The sequence below is a fragment of the Agelaius phoeniceus genome, chromosome 21 (assembly GCF_051311805.1).
Source record: "Agelaius phoeniceus isolate bAgePho1 chromosome 21, bAgePho1.hap1, whole genome shotgun sequence".
NCBI lineage: Eukaryota > Metazoa > Chordata > Aves > Passeriformes > Icteridae > Agelaius > Agelaius phoeniceus.
The window spans coordinates 3,714,650-3,732,197 of NC_135285.1; the positions used below are offsets into that span (position 1 = coordinate 3,714,650).

The following is a 17,548-nucleotide window of genomic DNA, read 5'->3' on the forward strand; positions in this document are numbered from 1 at the left end:
GACCTTGAAAACCTCAGCTTCCATCATACCAAACATGGAACAAATTACTGGGAAAAGCTGAGTGGCCAGGGTCTTACCTCCAAGGGCACAGCTTCTCTGCTGGGGAATGGCCTTTCCAGTGTGCCAGGAAGAGGAAAATCCATAGGGGTCTGAGAGGACTCTTACAGATTAGGCTAGGGGCTTTGTGGGGAAAGTACCATGGGCAAAAACCCAGAGATGAAAATGTGGAGACTCTAATTAATAACATTTTGATATCAGGGTCTAGAACAGGGACACAGACAAAGGACAGTGAGAGTGTGGCTCTGGAGAGGGATCCCTCCCAAACAGAGGGGATCCCAGGCCTGTGCACTTCCAGCAGGCTCTGGTGTCCTGCTGCTCTCTGCTAATAAAGGCCATGGGCTGCAGCTGAAACACTCTCACAAGTGGTAGCTTGGGCAAAACAATCCTTTTGTAAGGTGTGACTGTCATGCACAGATATTGCTTCTGTTTAAATGTTTGTATTATATTCTCGTTTCTGTTTCTTTGGTGCTCTGCAGATGTACATCTGATGTGCAACCCTTCATTAGAGAAACTTCCTCATGCACCACACTTTGTTTCAGCAGTTCTAGTAGGAACACTCATTTATTCCTAAACTAGATAACAGCAACACCAATAACTTAATTCCTGGAGCTGAATCTCTTATCATTGATACAGCTTCCCTCTGCTCATCATGGATCCAGTATCCAACATGAAACTATGCAAGACCCATGTCTTTTCCATAACATTTGGATAGCCCCTGACATCATTAGCTTGAGTTTATTGACATCAATAGCTTGGGTTTATGTTTTAAGTTCCAGCAGCCACGTTGCTGCTGTGTTATTTGATAATGGCATCTGTTAATGGGAAATGGATGGATGGCTTTGGTGGATGCTGGAGCAGCTCATCCTGGAATGCTGGTGGTTTGCAAGACATGGGAATATGCTGTATTATCCCTTCTCCTGTGGCCATCACACTACAACACCCTGGAATCTTCAGGACATCAACTGCCTACAGTTTATATACACTTTTTAATGGTACAGATATTCTGATAAACAACAAAGGCAGAATTAACAGGCACTGGGGAGTGAAATTATTGGGAATGTGAACACACAGTATCACTTCACCTGATGGCTCTGAGTATCCCAGAATGTGCTACTCTGAGTTTGTAGAAAAGACATTTTTTTCCATCAGCAGTGCTCCCTGTTTAAATAAACTCCACGGTCTAGAAAAGGGGTTTTGTGCCCACTTGGGAAGTGTCCAGTTTCCCAGCTCAGGGACTGCTTTTTCCATTCTGAATGCAACCATATATCAAAGGGAGACAGGTCTGAACTTCTGTTGAAACCATTAGGGTGTTTTTGCAAAAAGGGAATCCAGGTCCCTTTGATGTGTGCTAGAAAAATTCCCTTTCCTTTTATAAACCCAGATCAATGGCCGGCGGTGCAAATCTCCTGTGAGCATACCAGCCCTGAATAAAATATTCCCTGGAGGCAGAGGAGTGCTGCTGTATGGCTTGGTCAGATTCCTCGCCAGCATCTTCCCCTTCTCATGTTTGGGTTTCTCACATTTCTTAACCTCTGTCCCTCTCTTTATTCTGGTGTGAAGGGAAGAGTTAGATTCTTCTAGCTTTTAATATTTTTCCATTTTTAATTAGAAAGTGGATATGTTGTTTACTCAGTTCTCTCTGCCAACATCTGTTTGTCCTTCAGTCACTCAGTAAATTCATCTTAGCTTTAGATGTGTGGCTTCTTTACTCCCCCCCTATTTTTCTTCTTTGCCTCCTAGCACTCCAGGATTCCAGCGTGCTGTGCAGTTTGGATTATTCCTCAGATCCACAGAAGTTTAATTTCTGTGTAGCTGTGACTGTAGAGTGACTTTGAGGAAGTCAGAGCACAGGCCCTGACTCTGTGTACAACCTCTCAAGTGCCAGTTATGGCCAGGACACTCTGGACACTCATGGTAAATTCCTCCTGGAAGAGTTCTGTCCCTCAGGCATTCATGTCCATGGTGTCAGGACAGCAGGGCCCTGGTTCTGTGTGGAGCCTTGGGGCCCTCTGCCAGAGAAGCCACAGCAGCAGCTGTCAGTGTCTGCACACAATGCTGATGTGGCCCCAGGCACTTCCCCCGAGATCCCCATCCAAGGGTGACTGACACCTCTCGGGAGAGCCTGGATGAGAGTCCCAAATGGCTTCATGTCAGCTTGGCTTTTACATCAAACCCAAAAACAAGTTTGACTACTCAGAAGCACAGGGGGATCCTCTTGGAATGGCTTTGTCACCGCAGAGGTGACAGGGATGGGGGACAGCTGTCAGCTCCTAACAGCTCAGGCTTGTGCTCCTTTCTGGTGGCAGGGCAGAGCAGCAGGTTCCCTCCTTGTCTCAGGAGGCCAGACAAGAGTTTGGATTATTTGTAGAGCTGCACTCTTTCTATGGAAGTGCTTTGGTGTCTCACTCCAGAGGTGGCAGAAAATCCTTTCTCTGACACTGTTCCTTATGAGCCTTGGTGGGTTTGGTAGCTGCTGTCTAAATGATGATGGTAGGGACCAGACATGGCTGTACTTAACCTGTGAGCCAAAATTATGGCTGTTAGACTTGAAATGGTTTTGGTGTCTCCCTTGCTGCCTGTGGTGGCTGTAGCTGTGTGTCTTTTTCCAGACCGAGTCCAGCGTCACCATGACGTGCATGGATGGGAAGTGGAACAAGCAGGTGACATGTGAGCCCGTGGACTGTGGTGTCCCAGACCAGTACCATGTCTACCCAGCCACCTTCAACTGCAGCGAGGGGACCACCTTTGGCAAGAAATGCTCCTTCACTTGCCGGCCTCCTGCTCTTCTGAAAGGTATTGGGGGGTGTCTGTGCAGTGACCTGAGAGACACAGCTAACACAGACTGCTCCCAAGAGTACATGTAACTCTTGCTGTTGGTTTAGAGTTATTCATGATATTTTAAGTAGGAAGAATTATGGGACTCTATGGAAGGTTTATTTATATTAGAAGTTAAGTTCCTTTGCATCTTTCTATTACCTTGCTTTGACCTTTCCTTGATTGTGGCTGGCCAGGCAGTAATGACAGGGAATATTGCTTCCATACAACCAAAACATGGAAAAGTCATGGGGATAAATCAGATTGAACTCTCTCGTCTTCTTTCCCATGCTTTGTCAATTTCCACTGTCTGTCTCCCTTCTATGCCCCCTCCATGTATTTGGAAAGCCAAGAGAAGACTGAAAAGCCCCATGTCCGAATGATACAGACCCCCATCAGTGTTTTTTCTAATTCAACATCACCCTTCTCCTTTTCCACACTCATTTTGCTCTACTCTGACCTTCTTGTCCTCTTCTTGTTTGGCACTCATTACATTTTCTTTTTTTTCTTTTATTTTTTTCCCCTAGAAATTATACAGCTTGCCACTCTCTGTCCTCTCCTCCTCGATCTTCTTCCCTGCTACTTTTCTGCTAACATCCCCATCCTCTTCTCATCACCATCAACTCTTCTGCTCACTGGCACATTTCCCTTTTTGACCTGGTCCTCAGGAAACAAGAAAATTGTTAATTTGAAGGAACTTGTCCATCTTGTAAATAAACTTAACTGCTGTTGTCAACTCAGGTACAAACACTGTATAAAATTTTTTTGTACTCATGATATCTCCTACTCTGTTGGATTCATCGCAAACCCCAAAAAGGAAGGCATGGGAAGTATTCTTCATTTCAGGGAAAGGCTATGTTGATTTCTTCATATATAAGCAAATTACTTAATTATTTTTAATTCTGATGGGAGATAACCAAAACCAGCCAACACATAGTCAAAGTTATGACTACTCAAAGGATAGTTATGAGAAAATTCACAGTCAAAACTATGACTACTCAAAGGATGGTTAAGAGAAAATTAGGACTACTTTTTAGCAAAAACCTCCCTTTTTCTGTTTATACATTTATACACTCACAAGGCTATCTTCAACAAAAGGTGTTATTTCATTTTAAGTGCTTTAAATATTTTTGAGCGGGCGGTGAAAATAATTATAGTCATCATGACCAACAAGAGCTGATGACTCAGGCAGGGGTTAGCTGGAGGGATGACAACCAACCCCAGATCAGGGGCTGCAGCTCTGGTGTGTAACATCACTTCACTTTTGTCCAGGAACACTGAGCTGTGAGGTAAAGGCTCCGTTTGGTGTGGAGCCATCACTGATGACTAATAAATGTTGTCACTAAGCTTCTGGAGAACAGCATTGGAATGACTCATGCCTAATTCAATCACTGACGTCATGACAGCCACTGTTGGTAATGTCACAGCTTATCGCTTTGCAGTGGCAAGTATGATATCACCGTGGCTGGGCTGGGAACTGCTGCATGAGTCAGAGCAGAGGAACATGCTGGTGCTCCAGAAAAGAGCTCCCTTCTGCACAAAATACCTCTGCAATCATCTGCAGTTGGGGAGGGGAGAGAGAAATCCGGGGCTGATTTAATGTGGCTTCTCTTATCTTTGAGGCCAGGGCAGGAGGGCTCCTCCACATACCTTCCTGAGCCCTCCAGAGCCTTTTGTTTTCTTCTTCTTTGAATTCCAGCCTCATGCCCCGGCTCTCTTCCTCCCCTTGCAGAGAGATGGCATTGCTCCGGGGTTAGCAGTTTGTCAGTATTATTTCGGATAACTCCGAAGTTGGCTCACTGTTGAAAATATGCCTTGTGGGTTGAGAAGAGTTCCTGCAGCAATGCTCAGGGATTTCAATGGAATATTAGGGATTTTTGAAGGGTTAGTGGCTCATAGCTGTGCTTTGTTTCTTAGGAAAAGCTTATTCCTTTTCAACATATGGTATAAAATAACAAAGAATGTAAAATACACTGAGACTGGGCTACTTTTAGCTTAACCTTCTGAAGTCAAGTAGGTCATAGCAGAGGCAAATAGATCTATTGTACCTTTTACCTTTGAGGTGTTGGCCAAGAAAGCTTCCTGAGGAAAATGAGTCTCTAATGAGTATTATGAATCATATTTATCACAGTAGTCCCCAAGGACTGAGAGTCCCCAGCTGAGAATGGCTCCTCATTGTGTTGGAGTAGTGACTCTAATACTAACAGATGCTGCTCCAAAAGGTTCCAAATTGAAATAAAAGGGACAGATTCAGGGAAAAGATATAACACAGAAGCAGAATGAAGAATGTGATGGCACCAAACCCTCTGTTAAAGCCATGGCTTTGGAGAGGAGGGGGTTGGTGTATGAAGCAAGCTTCCTTTCAGAGAGGAACAAAATAAGGAAGAGAAATACAAAAGATGACAAAGCCCGTGTGGCTTCCCCTATGCTATAGCATTTCCTGAAATAAGCACTGCCTGCCTGTCACCTGAAAGCAGAGTCCTAAATGATTTAATGACATCATCTAGAGCGAGAGAACACACAGGACATATGAATGTTCAATGCAGCTGAATTCGTCAAATCGGCTGAGGGGGCTTTTGATATCTTATGGGTGTAACAACATTTCAAAAGAAAATAGTCCTGCTGAACATCGTTAACTTTGCTCTCTGTTCTTCTCAGGAAACAACAGCAACTTGACCTGCATGGAGGATGGGCTGTGGTCCTTTCCTGAGGCCCTGTGTGAGCTGATGTGTCGAGCACCCTCCATCGTCCCCAACGCGGATCTCCAGACCTCGCGTTGCCGAGAAGACAAGCACAAAGTGGGCTCGTTCTGCAAGTACAAATGCAAACCAGGTTACCATGTCCCTGGATCCTCCAGAAAATCAAGAAAGTACGTGAAAGACTAAAGCTATGCCATCAGCCTGGTTCAGAAAGCCATGAGTTACAATGATTTTGGGAAGGGGTTGTTTGTCGCAGACTCCGTGTGCCATAGGGAATAGCATGGAGCAATTCCTTCATGCAGATAGCTGTGCAGGGCCAGTTTAGGCACCCAGCTCACTTAGGCTTCTTTAAAAATCCTGACCAGTGCTCAAAAAACAGACTTTACCTTAGAAATACCCCTTTGATATGCAGCCTGGGGAGTCCCCTTTGAAACCCTGCAGAAAAGGGTTAGTGCTGTCATATACTTCTGACTCTGCACAAACCCACTTCAAACCAACCACAGCCCACAAGCCTGGGAAACTGAGTTCTTGGGAGATGTGTCCAAGGCCAAAAGAGGAGTTTAGGTTGGTTTTCCAAATAATTGTTATTTTTGCTCAGAGACCTCATGACGCAGATTCACAACTTGTTCCCCGAGTGTTAAAAGCTCGAGCACACCCATCTCCTGCAACCTGCTAGCAGAGCTCGGGGGCTTTAGAGGCTCCCAGCTGACTCAGCCACTCACTAAGTGTTGCTTTTTTCTGCACAAAAAGGCGAGCCTTTAAGATCCAGTGCACGCAAGATGGCACGTGGCTGCCAGGCGCCTGCGTGCCTGTCACCTGTGACCCTCCACCTTCCAAGTTCCACGGGCTCTACCAGTGCTCCAACGGCTTCCAGTTCAACAGCGAGTGCCGAATCAAGTGCGAGGATGATGACAGCCAGTCGGTGAGTCTGCCTTACCCAAACCACCCCAGCCCACACAAGTCTGGCTTTTTCATATCTTCCCTGTCTTGGAGAGGCCGAGGGACATTGAGCTCTTCCAAAACCAGGGAAATGCAGAAGGGAAAATCATATTTAAAGTTGAGGGAGAGCCTGAAAATATTATTTTTGTGACAGGAGTAGCAGTATTAACTATTACCTGTAGAGGTTTAGAAGTGGCTGACTTACTGTTTCTAGACAGTAAATGGCAGAAAAATCTGTCACAGTGGCTTTTTCTGGCTAGAAAATCAGGAGCAACAAATCAAAGTAAGTAGAATGTGAGTTATCTACACTTATCCCATGTATTCATTCTGTTTTACCTCACTTTTCTCTCCAGTTCTTACCATTTTATGTCTGTGTGTCGTGTGATAATTTAGCACCATAGGGATTACAACTATTCAGGTGAATTCTCTCTAAACTTCCATGTTTTTCTGGCTGTGAAGGTGTCATTTGGCATCAGAGGTCAGATCCCCATCTGGCACAAATCAGTGTGTTGCCTTTGGCTTCCTGGGAGCTGTGTTCACTGATATGAGAAGGTCTGGCCTCTACTATCTTATTTGAAATGCCTAGTTTTCCTCACCAGAGGTAATTATAGTTTGTGAGATAAGTAAGTTCTCCCAGAAGTGCTGCCGTTGCTGCTCCCTCTGCTTGGGAAGAGAAAGTGGGGATGTGGAAGCTGCAGCAACTGCAGGCACTGCTTGGAGCAGAGTGTGCTCTGACAAGGGCTGTTTCATATCATCAGAATTCAGATCATCAGACCATCAGATCAGCATCTGAGAATGCTTAAAAAGGTACCAACCCTGCTCTAGGAGCAGCTATGTGAGAGACACCTCTGGTACCTGCTCCAAATGTTAAAAGCCCCTGTTCCTTGTCCTCTGGCCTGCCTTCTGCATGGTGGCAACAGGCAGAGCCCCAGCGTTTCACATCAGGGCACCTGGGAAAGTTTTCTTTGTTTAAGACTTGGAGTGAGGTTTTGAGCAGTGTGAAATGAGAACTTGCAGGCATGGGTGCAGAGGAGGTGGGAGCTCTGGGACACAGCAGCTGTGTCTTTGTGCATCCACCGCTTGCTCAGAGGGGCAGCATGGTCTGTGCTGTGTTCCAGCACTGCCAGTGTGGGGAAACTGGGACATCCAGGGCAATGACAGCTGGTGGAACGGGCTTGTGTTTGCTTTTAAACGAGGTGAACATGAAGAGGAGCAAGCAGTGGAGTCAGGGTTATAGCAGTAATGAAGTAAGCTCTGGAAAGGGAGAGATACAACTCTGTCTATTCACTGGGAGGGAGAGGAGTGACTGCTCAGCTGCGAAAGCACCTTGGGCAAAGGAGCAGATAAAATCTTGAGAAAGGTATTTACAGTGAAAAGTATTTTCAGATATCTCAGAAAATAGGCTACAGAAGAAGAGCAAGAGCTCCTGGCACAAACCAGAACCACTTGAGAGGTGTTAATTATTTAAGGATTAAACCCCACTAAGTCTCTCTCAGCTATATAAGGTGATAATACACGTTGCATCCAAGCAAGAAACCCAGCAGGGGTTTTCACAAGAGATTTTGCAGGTCAGGGAATGATGGACAGGATGTTACTATAGCAATGGATATCCTGGGATCTCTGAGTATGTTGCTGAAACTATACAAGAGTACCCTCAAGCACAGCCAGCTCCAGGAACATAAATCAGGTTTCATGGCTCATCTTTGAGAATCACATTTGAACCCTGGCACGGAAATTGCAAGGGAAGTGCACCACACTTGCTAAAACAGCAAATTGTGCTCAATTATAATTTAGCAATTTATCCCTGACTTTGTCACCATGCTGGAAGACCATTACTTGGCTGCACATACAGCATCTCTTAATCACCAGGAATGTAATGGTCATTTAAGCAGGTACCTCCCCTGGCACCAGAGCAAGGGTTTTCCATTTCTGAATATTGTACACAAATCATATAAACAGTCAGATCTAAATTAATCAATCTCTGCCAAACTGGCCCTTAGGTGAGAATCACCAAGCAGGATCTCACCCTGAGTCCATCTGCTCCATTATTCCTTTCATATGATTTCCTTATTACTTCTGGCGATGGCCAGATGTCTAGAGAAGGGGAAGCAGGTCCCACACCGTAGTCTGCTGCTAATACCACTTTGCATCTCACTAAACACTGTGTTCATTAACAAAGCTGAGCAAAAAAAAGGGAAACATAAGTATATTAAGGACAAGACTACCACTGAAGGCTGAGCCCTCTTCCATTCCAGTACCAGGGGCTTGTGCAGGTCCCTGTGCAGCAATGGCTGTGAGTTGTGGGGCAGAGCTCCTCCAAAAAGTTCAGCAGTCCTTCAGGGATCCCAGCATGGACAGCAAATTAAAGAATCCCCAAAGACATCCAGCACAGTGTCCAAGAACAGGGTGAGTAGATTGCAGGCAACGTGTCTGGCACAAAAAATGGGTGAGGAGAAGCAGGGATCCTGCATGATTCTCCCACCCAGTAAGGCCCCCACAGGAGTTTTGGAGCCCAACCACTCCAGACATCCTCCTGTTGAATGTCCCACATTGCCCCATGGCAGCTGGGCCTGCAGATCCCACAGAACAGCTTGTTTGCACAGAAATCCCCAACGCCGTGTGGATAGATCTGACAAAAGATTGCCTGTGCACTCCTTTGTTGTCTTTAAAGGGCATGATATTTCCCCTCGGACTTTGGTATTCATTTTTCAGTATCATACGAAGAATCTCTTCTGTAAGAGAAATGTCATATTCTATTCCTTGCCCATTCCCACACCAGAGGATCTTTTCGTCCTTCCCACCTGCCTCTGTGTGTGTCTGTCTCAGCCCCTTCGCCTGCTGTCACTCAAGGCAGCCAAGCTCTAAAGAGCACGTTCTGCCCTGCTAAGTTCATGTCCCACTCTCCCTTCCTCCTTCAGATGGCCATTGGGGATTCTTTCTTTTTCAAGAGAGATGATGTAACTGGTTTGAAAATGAGAAGAGGAAAAAAGATGTCTGCATTCGACACCAACCTCTCTGTAACAAGGAGGAAGGCAAACGGGGTGAAGGCACTTTTATTGCAGCAGGAGTGGGGCTGTTCTAAGGTGTAGACCTTGCAAGGGGCTTGTAAAGACCTTGTACAGAATTGTACAGAAGAATTGTACAGAAGAGAAGAGATGTGTGTGTTTCTGTGTGTTTGTATTTGTGTCAACACTGTAGGTTTCCTTTTCTTTATTTTTTGGAAGAAAACTCCTTGCCCCTCCTAGGACTGGCAGTCCCAACCAGGGGCTTTTCCAGCTCCAACAGAACTTTGCTCCAAACACCACATCTCCGCTCGCTCCTCACCTCTCAGCCTCTCCTTGCTATGTTTTGTGTCAATCCTCATTATCTCCTTCCCTCGTTCCCAGGGCCGTGGGAGCAACGTGATCCACTGCCGTAAGGATGGCACCTGGAGCGGGTCCTTCCACCTGTGCAGGGAGATGCAGGGGCAGTGTGCTCTGCCCACCCAGCTCAACAGCCACCTGAAGCTGCAGTGCGCCGGTGGCTACGGCATAGGTGGGTGACCCCCACACCTGCCCCCAGGTGGGAGCAGGCAGCAAGAGACCAGGGAGAGGATGGGGATGGCAGGGAGGGAGGAAGGAGTCCTTCAAGTAACCTGTTTGCCCGAGTGAGAGCCTGCTATGGGAGGCTTTTCAGGGAAATGCTTTTAGGAAATGTGAAGCTCTGAGAGGCCAGGCATCATGTAACATGCTCTGACTGCAGGCTCCTTGCAGGGCTTCCAGTTTCATGGTGTCCCTTCTTGGCCAGCTGGTTTTCAGGGGCAGCAGCATGCCAGACTGTGCCAGGGAGGGGTTGTACCTGCTTTTGGTCTTACAGTTTTGTAATGCCCCACTCCTCCAGCCACATGCACAAACCTGCACTCCAGAAGCTGAAAGACAGAGAGTTGACAGGAGAATGCAGCACTAGGATAATTCAGGTCTCCCCAGAAACATTATGAGACCAGCTGAGCATTCCCTTTGGTATGACAATTGTGTAGGAGCTGGTTTTAGGGTCTGTTTTCCTCCTTCTTTCTGGGATACCTGTTCCCTGTGCAAAGGGTGATGACTGCTGTGCTCAGCATGGCTTTGTGTCACCCAGGCACAGGGAGGGACAGACACTCTGAGCTGTACACACTGTGTTGTACTTTCAGCCCCCATTTTGGGGGTCTCCCTGCTGTAAGGGCTGCAACAGGAGCTGCACTGCCTGCAGCCCACACAGGTTTGCGAGGCCCCTTCCTGCAGCCCCCCTCCCAGCCATCCCCCTCCTGCCTCCGCCTGTCCCTTTGAACTTGGAGAAATTTCCTCCTTGCGCGGCTCCCTCATTATATCGCAGCCATGCGCAGGACTACGAGCCTCCTTGTGTTCCCTCCCCGGGGAGGAGAACACGACCTGGATGAGATCACCGCTCTGTAATGATGCCAATTACAGATCATATATCAAAACAATTCCGACCCGCTCTCCACCAGCGTGGTGGAGCCCGGGAGAGCAAGCGGCTGCGGCGACTCTTAATGTGGAGAGGCGTTTTACCCTTGAGACGAGGTTACCTCCAGGGCCAGACAGGTTTTTGCAAGGAGAGAAACCCCAGTTCCTGGTTTGGAGGGCAGCATCTCAGTGCTGGGTGCCTGCCAGCTCTGGCTCCTGTCACAGTGACTGTCAGCAGGTGCCAATCCCAGGGACTGGTGGGTCTGACCCTAGGATGGGACCACACAGCATCATGGAGGTGAGGGATGCATGGGGCAGACCCCCCACAGGAGTGTGGCTCTCTCTGGAAAGGGATTTAGAGCTCAGAGAGGGCACGGTGGCCGCTGGCTCTCATTCTCAGCAGATGGAGACATACCACACACTTTGTAGGCTCACCCAGCACCAACTTTTGGGATCAGATGTTGGGGTTTTCCTCTCTTTGCATTTTTGAAAGCCTGATCAATGTCCTTTTGAAAAAGCATTCACCACGCTCATGGAGAGGAGCCAGTCATTCACTCTGGGGGTGGTGTCAATAGGCCTCATCCAGTAGGTCCTTGGAGACACTTCCAGGTGTCCTGGGAAAGCAAAACAAACCTAAAGTGCTCCCCATCTTTCCAGCCTAGATCTGGCTGCTCCCACTGACTCCTCCAAGTGGAGAATGTGAGAAGGCAGAAGCAGGTGGGAAAAATAATATCAACCAGTCGTGGTCACTATGAATCCCACACACCTTCAGTAATTCCTCAGACACCTAATCTGCCCTTCCAGGCTGAGGCGTGTGTTGAGCCAAAGGTTCAGCTCTCCAAACCAGTGCAGAGATTAATTCCTCCCCCAGCGCTGATTGGAGTGCAGAAATCCTAATGACATGTTTGCAGCAGCTGTGCCATTCAAGAGTGATTTTCCAGGGGGGAAATGGTAATGGTCCAACACACAAGGGCTTATGGTTGTGTCACCACAGGGCTCTGGGATATTGCTGCAGAGTATCACAGCATGTTTTAATAAAGAAAGGACAGGATTCCCACTGGGCATGACAGTTAATCAGAGAAAAAGCAGTTTTATGTGTGAACAAAGCCATCATTACCTTTCTGCGTACTTCTTATTGACTATGGGACTTGGGTGATAGCTGGTCTCCAATACCATTAGGTCTGGTCACCCTTTGGAAGATTATTATTGGATGTTTGTAAATCTGACCCATCAAACAATAGGTTTCTGCCATGTCACAGGTGAGATGAGTTCGACAGCCTCTCCTTAATCAGCCCCACTGCTTGAAAGAGCAGTTGAAATGGAAAAACCTTCACAGTGTCTTGATGATCTGAAAGCGCAAAACCTGACCCCCTTCTTGGAGTTAATTGCCAGACAAACACTTAGATTTGCAGCTTGTTCAAAAAGGCCCTGGAAGACCTGCCACCCCCACGCTCCCCTGCTCAGTACAGGGTTGTACTCAGCACTTCACGTGTGGCTAGGAGATATGTGATAGTTATGGTTGACTGCTAATTGCAATTTAGGAAAAACGAGCCGTAATCCTGTCCTTCAGCTGGAAGGATGCTGGAAGGGTCAGAAGCTGCCTGCTTTATCCTTTAGCTTTATCCCCTTTGTGTTTTGAGCAGGCACAGAGTGTACCACCTCCTGTCTGGATCACAGTCACGAGCCCATCCTCCTGCGCGTGAATGAGACCGTGCAAGACATCCAGCACTGGATGAACCCTCAGAGAGTGAAGGTCAGTGCCTGGCGACTGCACGAACCACATCCTTTGTTGCATGTTTATGAGCAGTGAGTGATCAGTGTTACCTGTGGAAAATGGGGAATTTGGACCTTTAGGAAAGAATTCCTGATTTTTCTCGTGTCTGTTCCAGTAACATAGTGGCTTTCTCTGCAAGTGGCTTTCTCTCCAAGTTGCTTTCTCTCTGTGTTTGCCAAGTGAAAGTCAGTTCAAGGTAGAGGCCTCACACCAGTGGGGTTGGATCTGGAAATCCAACAGGAAGATGTGATGGACAGCCAGAGAAAGGGCACTGGCCAGGCTTTATTTTCTTCCTCCTGTTCCGTATTTTGCATTCTTTGGGTGGCAGGGCTGGATTTTTCTGTGCTGCTTCTGGATGACAAAAGAAGCTGATACAGAGGGTTTTTCATTTCCCGACCCCGCGGAGCTGGCTGAGTGCTCCCCCCGCCCCTCCGCCCGCATGCGAGAGCTGCCTGCTCAGCACAGCCCCTTCAGAGGTCACCACTTCTCCCTCCTGCCTGCTGCAAACGCAGAGCCAGCACTAGCTGCTCACAGTCCTGAGTGTCCTCCAGCACACAGCAGTGGCAGCGTGCCCCGATGGGGACGTGCACACCTCGTGCAGTGCCTTGCACACACACACACACTCAGCCCCGCTGGCAGCAAACAGCTGCTGGGTGTCATGCCCACCCTTCGGTGTCAGTGGGAGGCACAGTCACCTAACTCTTCCTGGAAACCCTCATGTTCCTACAAACAAACCAGGTGTTTGTGGCTTTATGGCATTTCTGCAGGTGTGGAAGTCGAACTGGACACGCTCGAGCATGTGGTGGAAGACGGTGGCACATCAGGTGTCACCAGGGCGCAAGTTACTGATGGTGCTTGAGCAAACACCTCTGGCTTTTACATACTTGGTCCTGGCTTTTCAGGAGTCTGTTTTACACACCTGAACTCCATTAAGAAGGAGAACAAGCAGCCAACACAGCCCCAGCATGTCTTGAGCAGCTTTGACAGTCTATTTGCTTCTCTACATGCCTAAATGTACACCTAGGGTTTGGGATTTTTGAAATCTGGCCTTGGCTGTGGGTAGCAAGTGGCTCCAGAACTCTCCACTACTTTGAACTTCACTGTTTCATGCAGAGCAAGAGAATAAATCTGGGAAAGGAGTGGGAAACCTAAGTCCAGATAATATGACAAGCTCATAATGTCCTTCCCAGCTTCCCATTCGCTCCAGACGCTGATGTTCTGTGACTGCCTTAAGCCAAGGCCTTGCCAAGTTTCTGGCATGAAACATAAAGAAAACCCCTATCTCTGTATGAGGGGCAATTTCTCACTGGCCCTTTCCTGAGTGCCAGACTTTAAAGTGGTTTGTAATTCATGGGGAAATAAAGTGACAGCTTCCCTCCTGTTCTCTCTGCACTCCTTCACTTATTGATGCGGGTACGTGGAGGGAGCTGTAACGAGTTTTATACCTGCAGGTCTCTGGAGGGCTCATTAGGCAGCAGGGAAAACATAGAGTAGTAAAGGGGGAGACAAGGGGAGTGAGGGATGGAGGAGAAATCATGGTTTCCAAGAGCACAGCAGTAAATAAGCCCTTTTTTTTTCCCCCTGATAGTGAAGATCTTGCAAGAGCTTTAGGTCCTGAGCAGATACAAGTTCCACAAATGCTTTGTGACTAGAGAGTGAGATTTGGGCTGGAGAACTCGTGTTGGGAGGGAAGACATGCTGAAAGGGATTAAAAAAATCCTTAATGAAAAAAATGGTAGCTGTAAAACATTCATCTTCTCCAACTCTGCAGATAATGGGATGTCACCCATGGGGAGCGACACCTCTTGGGGCACCACCAAGAGAAACGCTGCCTCTGGTGGGAGTGGGGACATCCTGGAGAGATGGGGCCGGGATGCCTTGGGGGAAGGTCCCCATGGCAATGTGTTATATATCATTAATAAGCCGTGTCTCTGTTTATGGCCAGTGACAGCTCTGCTGTTGTGCCATATGAGCACAGGGAGCAGCTGGTTGCATTTACACGACGAGTCTTTGTGCACCTCAGAGCACTTGAATGACGCAAAGGAAACACTTTTTTGTTGCTTTAATTTCAGGCACAAGTAAAGTACAAATGAGGGCAGGATGGGAAGAAGATAAAGGCAGGACTGATCTGTGGTGCTTACCTTTGAGGGGATGGGGACAGAGAAAACACAGGGAGAGCTGACAAGGAAAAATAAATAATTTGTCTGTAGCAGCTCAAGCAACATCTGTTATGGAAGCAAAATGGAAAGAAGGAACTATCCCTTCTCTGAGCGTTGTTTAGAGCAGAGCTGTGCAAATCACTTGATTTTTCGGTTCACTCAAAGTTCTCCTGAACTGAAAAAAAAAAAAGAATCCCTAATCAAAGGGACCCTTTTGTTATTGTGATTTTTGGTGAACCAAAAAATTGGAAGAAAAAACATGTTGGTTTGAACATAACCTAGCATTTCATTTCCAAGGAGATTTTGTAAACTTTTTGTTTCGTGAAAATGAAAGAAAAAAACAAAAACACAGCAAAGACTTAGAAATTAAATGTCCTCTCAAACAATAAACAACAACAGATATTTCATTTCACAAAATGTCTAAATATTTTTGTATTTTTCAGAATTCATTTATGTTGATTTGCTTTATTGGGTCTGAAACAGTTTACTGAAATCAGTACAAGCTGGCAGTGTCTTCCAAATCAGTATTTTCAGCAAGAAAAAAAAAAAAAAATCACCTGAAATGTTCTGTGCCTCTGTTCTGCTGTGGGATGTGCTCAGAGCAGCCAACGCTGTCCCCACAATTTTCCCCTCACTGTGTGTGGCACAAGGAGCTGCTGAAGACACCGATGGATAGAGCTGCCAAGACTGACTGTGCAGGCAGTGGGGAGAAAAAAGGGAAATATCTCCAAGAGACAGCTTGACAGCTCTTTCCCATTGACTGCAGAGAAACAGAGCAGACACCTCGTTTCTTAGGTTGTCTGAACTTGGGTTCCTGCCTTAGTGCTGACTAGGGGCAGGCTAAATAGTGTGCAGGCATGTGCATGCCTGGGAGAGCCTTCAAAGGGTCTGCGTGTCCCAGCTCTGCTGGGCTGAGCGTGACCATGGCCCCTCTTCCCATGCAGACTGCAAGCCCTGCGATTAAAAATGTCCAGAACTCATTAGTGGGAATGCTCCTTAAATACTCCCATAATCACTAAAGCTTTGCACTTTTCCTTCTTCCTTCCCCTCCCAGTATTTTTTGTTTGGTTTTGTTTGTTTGTTTGTGGGGGCTTTTTGGGTTTGGGTTTTTTTGGGTTTTTTTGTTTGTTTGGTTGGTAGGTTATTGGTTGGTTGGTTGGTTGGTTGGTTGGTTTTTGGGGTTTTTTTTTTGTTTTTTGAGAATTTCAGGCTCATTTTGTGGCAGGGAAACTGAGTCACAGAACAATGATGTGAGCAACTGTGGTGCAGCAGCTCCACTCCTGGGAAGGCAGGAGATCCCATTCCATCTGTAGCTATAGGAGGAGTCCCCTTTCCTGGCAGCAGTGGCTGGTCCCCTCACTCATAAAGCCCACAGTTAATTGTCCTGTTCCTTTAGTGCCTGAGGAGTGAGTTAGCTGAGAGCAGGAGATGCCAGTCCCTGGGCTCCAGCCTGGGGGGACACTTGACCCATCTAAGGTGGAGGGAAGCTCTCCACCAGCCTCTCTGGGGGAAACCTGATCCCCTTGCAGCCCACAAAGGGTTGACATCATTGTGTTAGTCCCACCATGGGAGGGAAGCCGGCACCAGAGGCACTGGGTCTTCCTTCACAAGGAGAAAATGACAGCTTGATTTGCTTCCTTGGCTCTTTGTCACCTACTGTGGGAGCACAGCCCGGCTGCCTCTCCCTTCCCAGCAGATGAGTCCCAGGCCCCCGCTCTGACGTGGCAGGGTGCTGCTCCTGGGCTGGGGACAGGACCCCAGTCACCCCACCTGGCTGCACAGCTGTGCTGCACGAGGGGAGCTGATGTCACCAGGGGGGCCTGGAGCACAGGGCAGCACGAGGAAGGGACAGGGCTCCCAGGGGACAGTGCCCAGATGGGTTTTATTCCCCAGGCACCACCTGGCATGTGGTGGCTATGGTGCTTCCATCCACCATGCCATCCTTTGCTGGCATTCTGAGTCTACTTGTCTGTGCACACCAACTCCATCAGATTGTCCTCATGTACCACCTTCACCCATCCTTGCTTGCTTTCCATACATTTATTCATTTTAGGTGCCCCATGCAGCACCCTGTGGCACCTGTATGCCTGTTTGAATTGCAGGAGGCAGGAACAATGCCCAGCAATCCAAATCATTCCCAATTTCTTGGTTTTCTAGCCCAGTCTCTCCCCCTCTACTCACATCCTCTCTTCCAGTGTACTGTGCACAGCACAGCAGCAGCCTGAGGGTACAGACAGGCTGGGTGGTAGGAACTGAGGGCTTGGAAAACCAGAAAAAGGAGTCAAGACTATGGCCTGGGGTTTTTCCCTCTGCTTCCAGCTCCAGGAATGTTAGCAGGATTGAATTCAGCTCTAGTGGTCTCTGCTAGCAAAGCATGGCCCAAGGGGAGGGCAATGTGACTGGTATGAAGCTGTTGGCAGGTGCCACTCCAGAGGAATGGGAATGTCCAAAGGACCCAGTGATTCACCTGGCTCCTGGCTTTCCTGTGCTGTGGAGAACATGGGGCTCATTCCCATCCCCTGGGGATGCTCAGCCTGAGGCTGTGTTTGGGATTGAAGATGACCTTGAGTGAACACTCAGAGAGAACTATCTCAGAAACTTCACCTCCCATCCATTCCTTTAAGGGAGGTGCTGATGTTTTAATACTCGAAGGGTCAGGAAAAC

The 17,548-nt window shown here is 47.6% G+C and overlaps 1 protein-coding gene across 1 annotated transcript in view; it reads left to right on the forward strand.

The window, feature by feature from the left end:
• The window catches only part of PAPPA (pappalysin 1), a 178,720-nt gene that overhangs the window by 140,605 nt on the left and 20,567 nt on the right, over positions 1–17,548 (forward strand). The window contains exons 15-19 of the mRNA XM_054646502.2: positions 2,670–2,853; positions 5,533–5,743; positions 6,324–6,495; positions 9,899–10,046; positions 12,595–12,704. Of these exons, the coding sequence (XP_054502477.2) occupies positions 2,670–2,853; positions 5,533–5,743; positions 6,324–6,495; positions 9,899–10,046; positions 12,595–12,704 (825 nt within the window). The remainder of the gene's footprint in view (positions 1–2,669; positions 2,854–5,532; positions 5,744–6,323; positions 6,496–9,898; positions 10,047–12,594; positions 12,705–17,548) is intronic.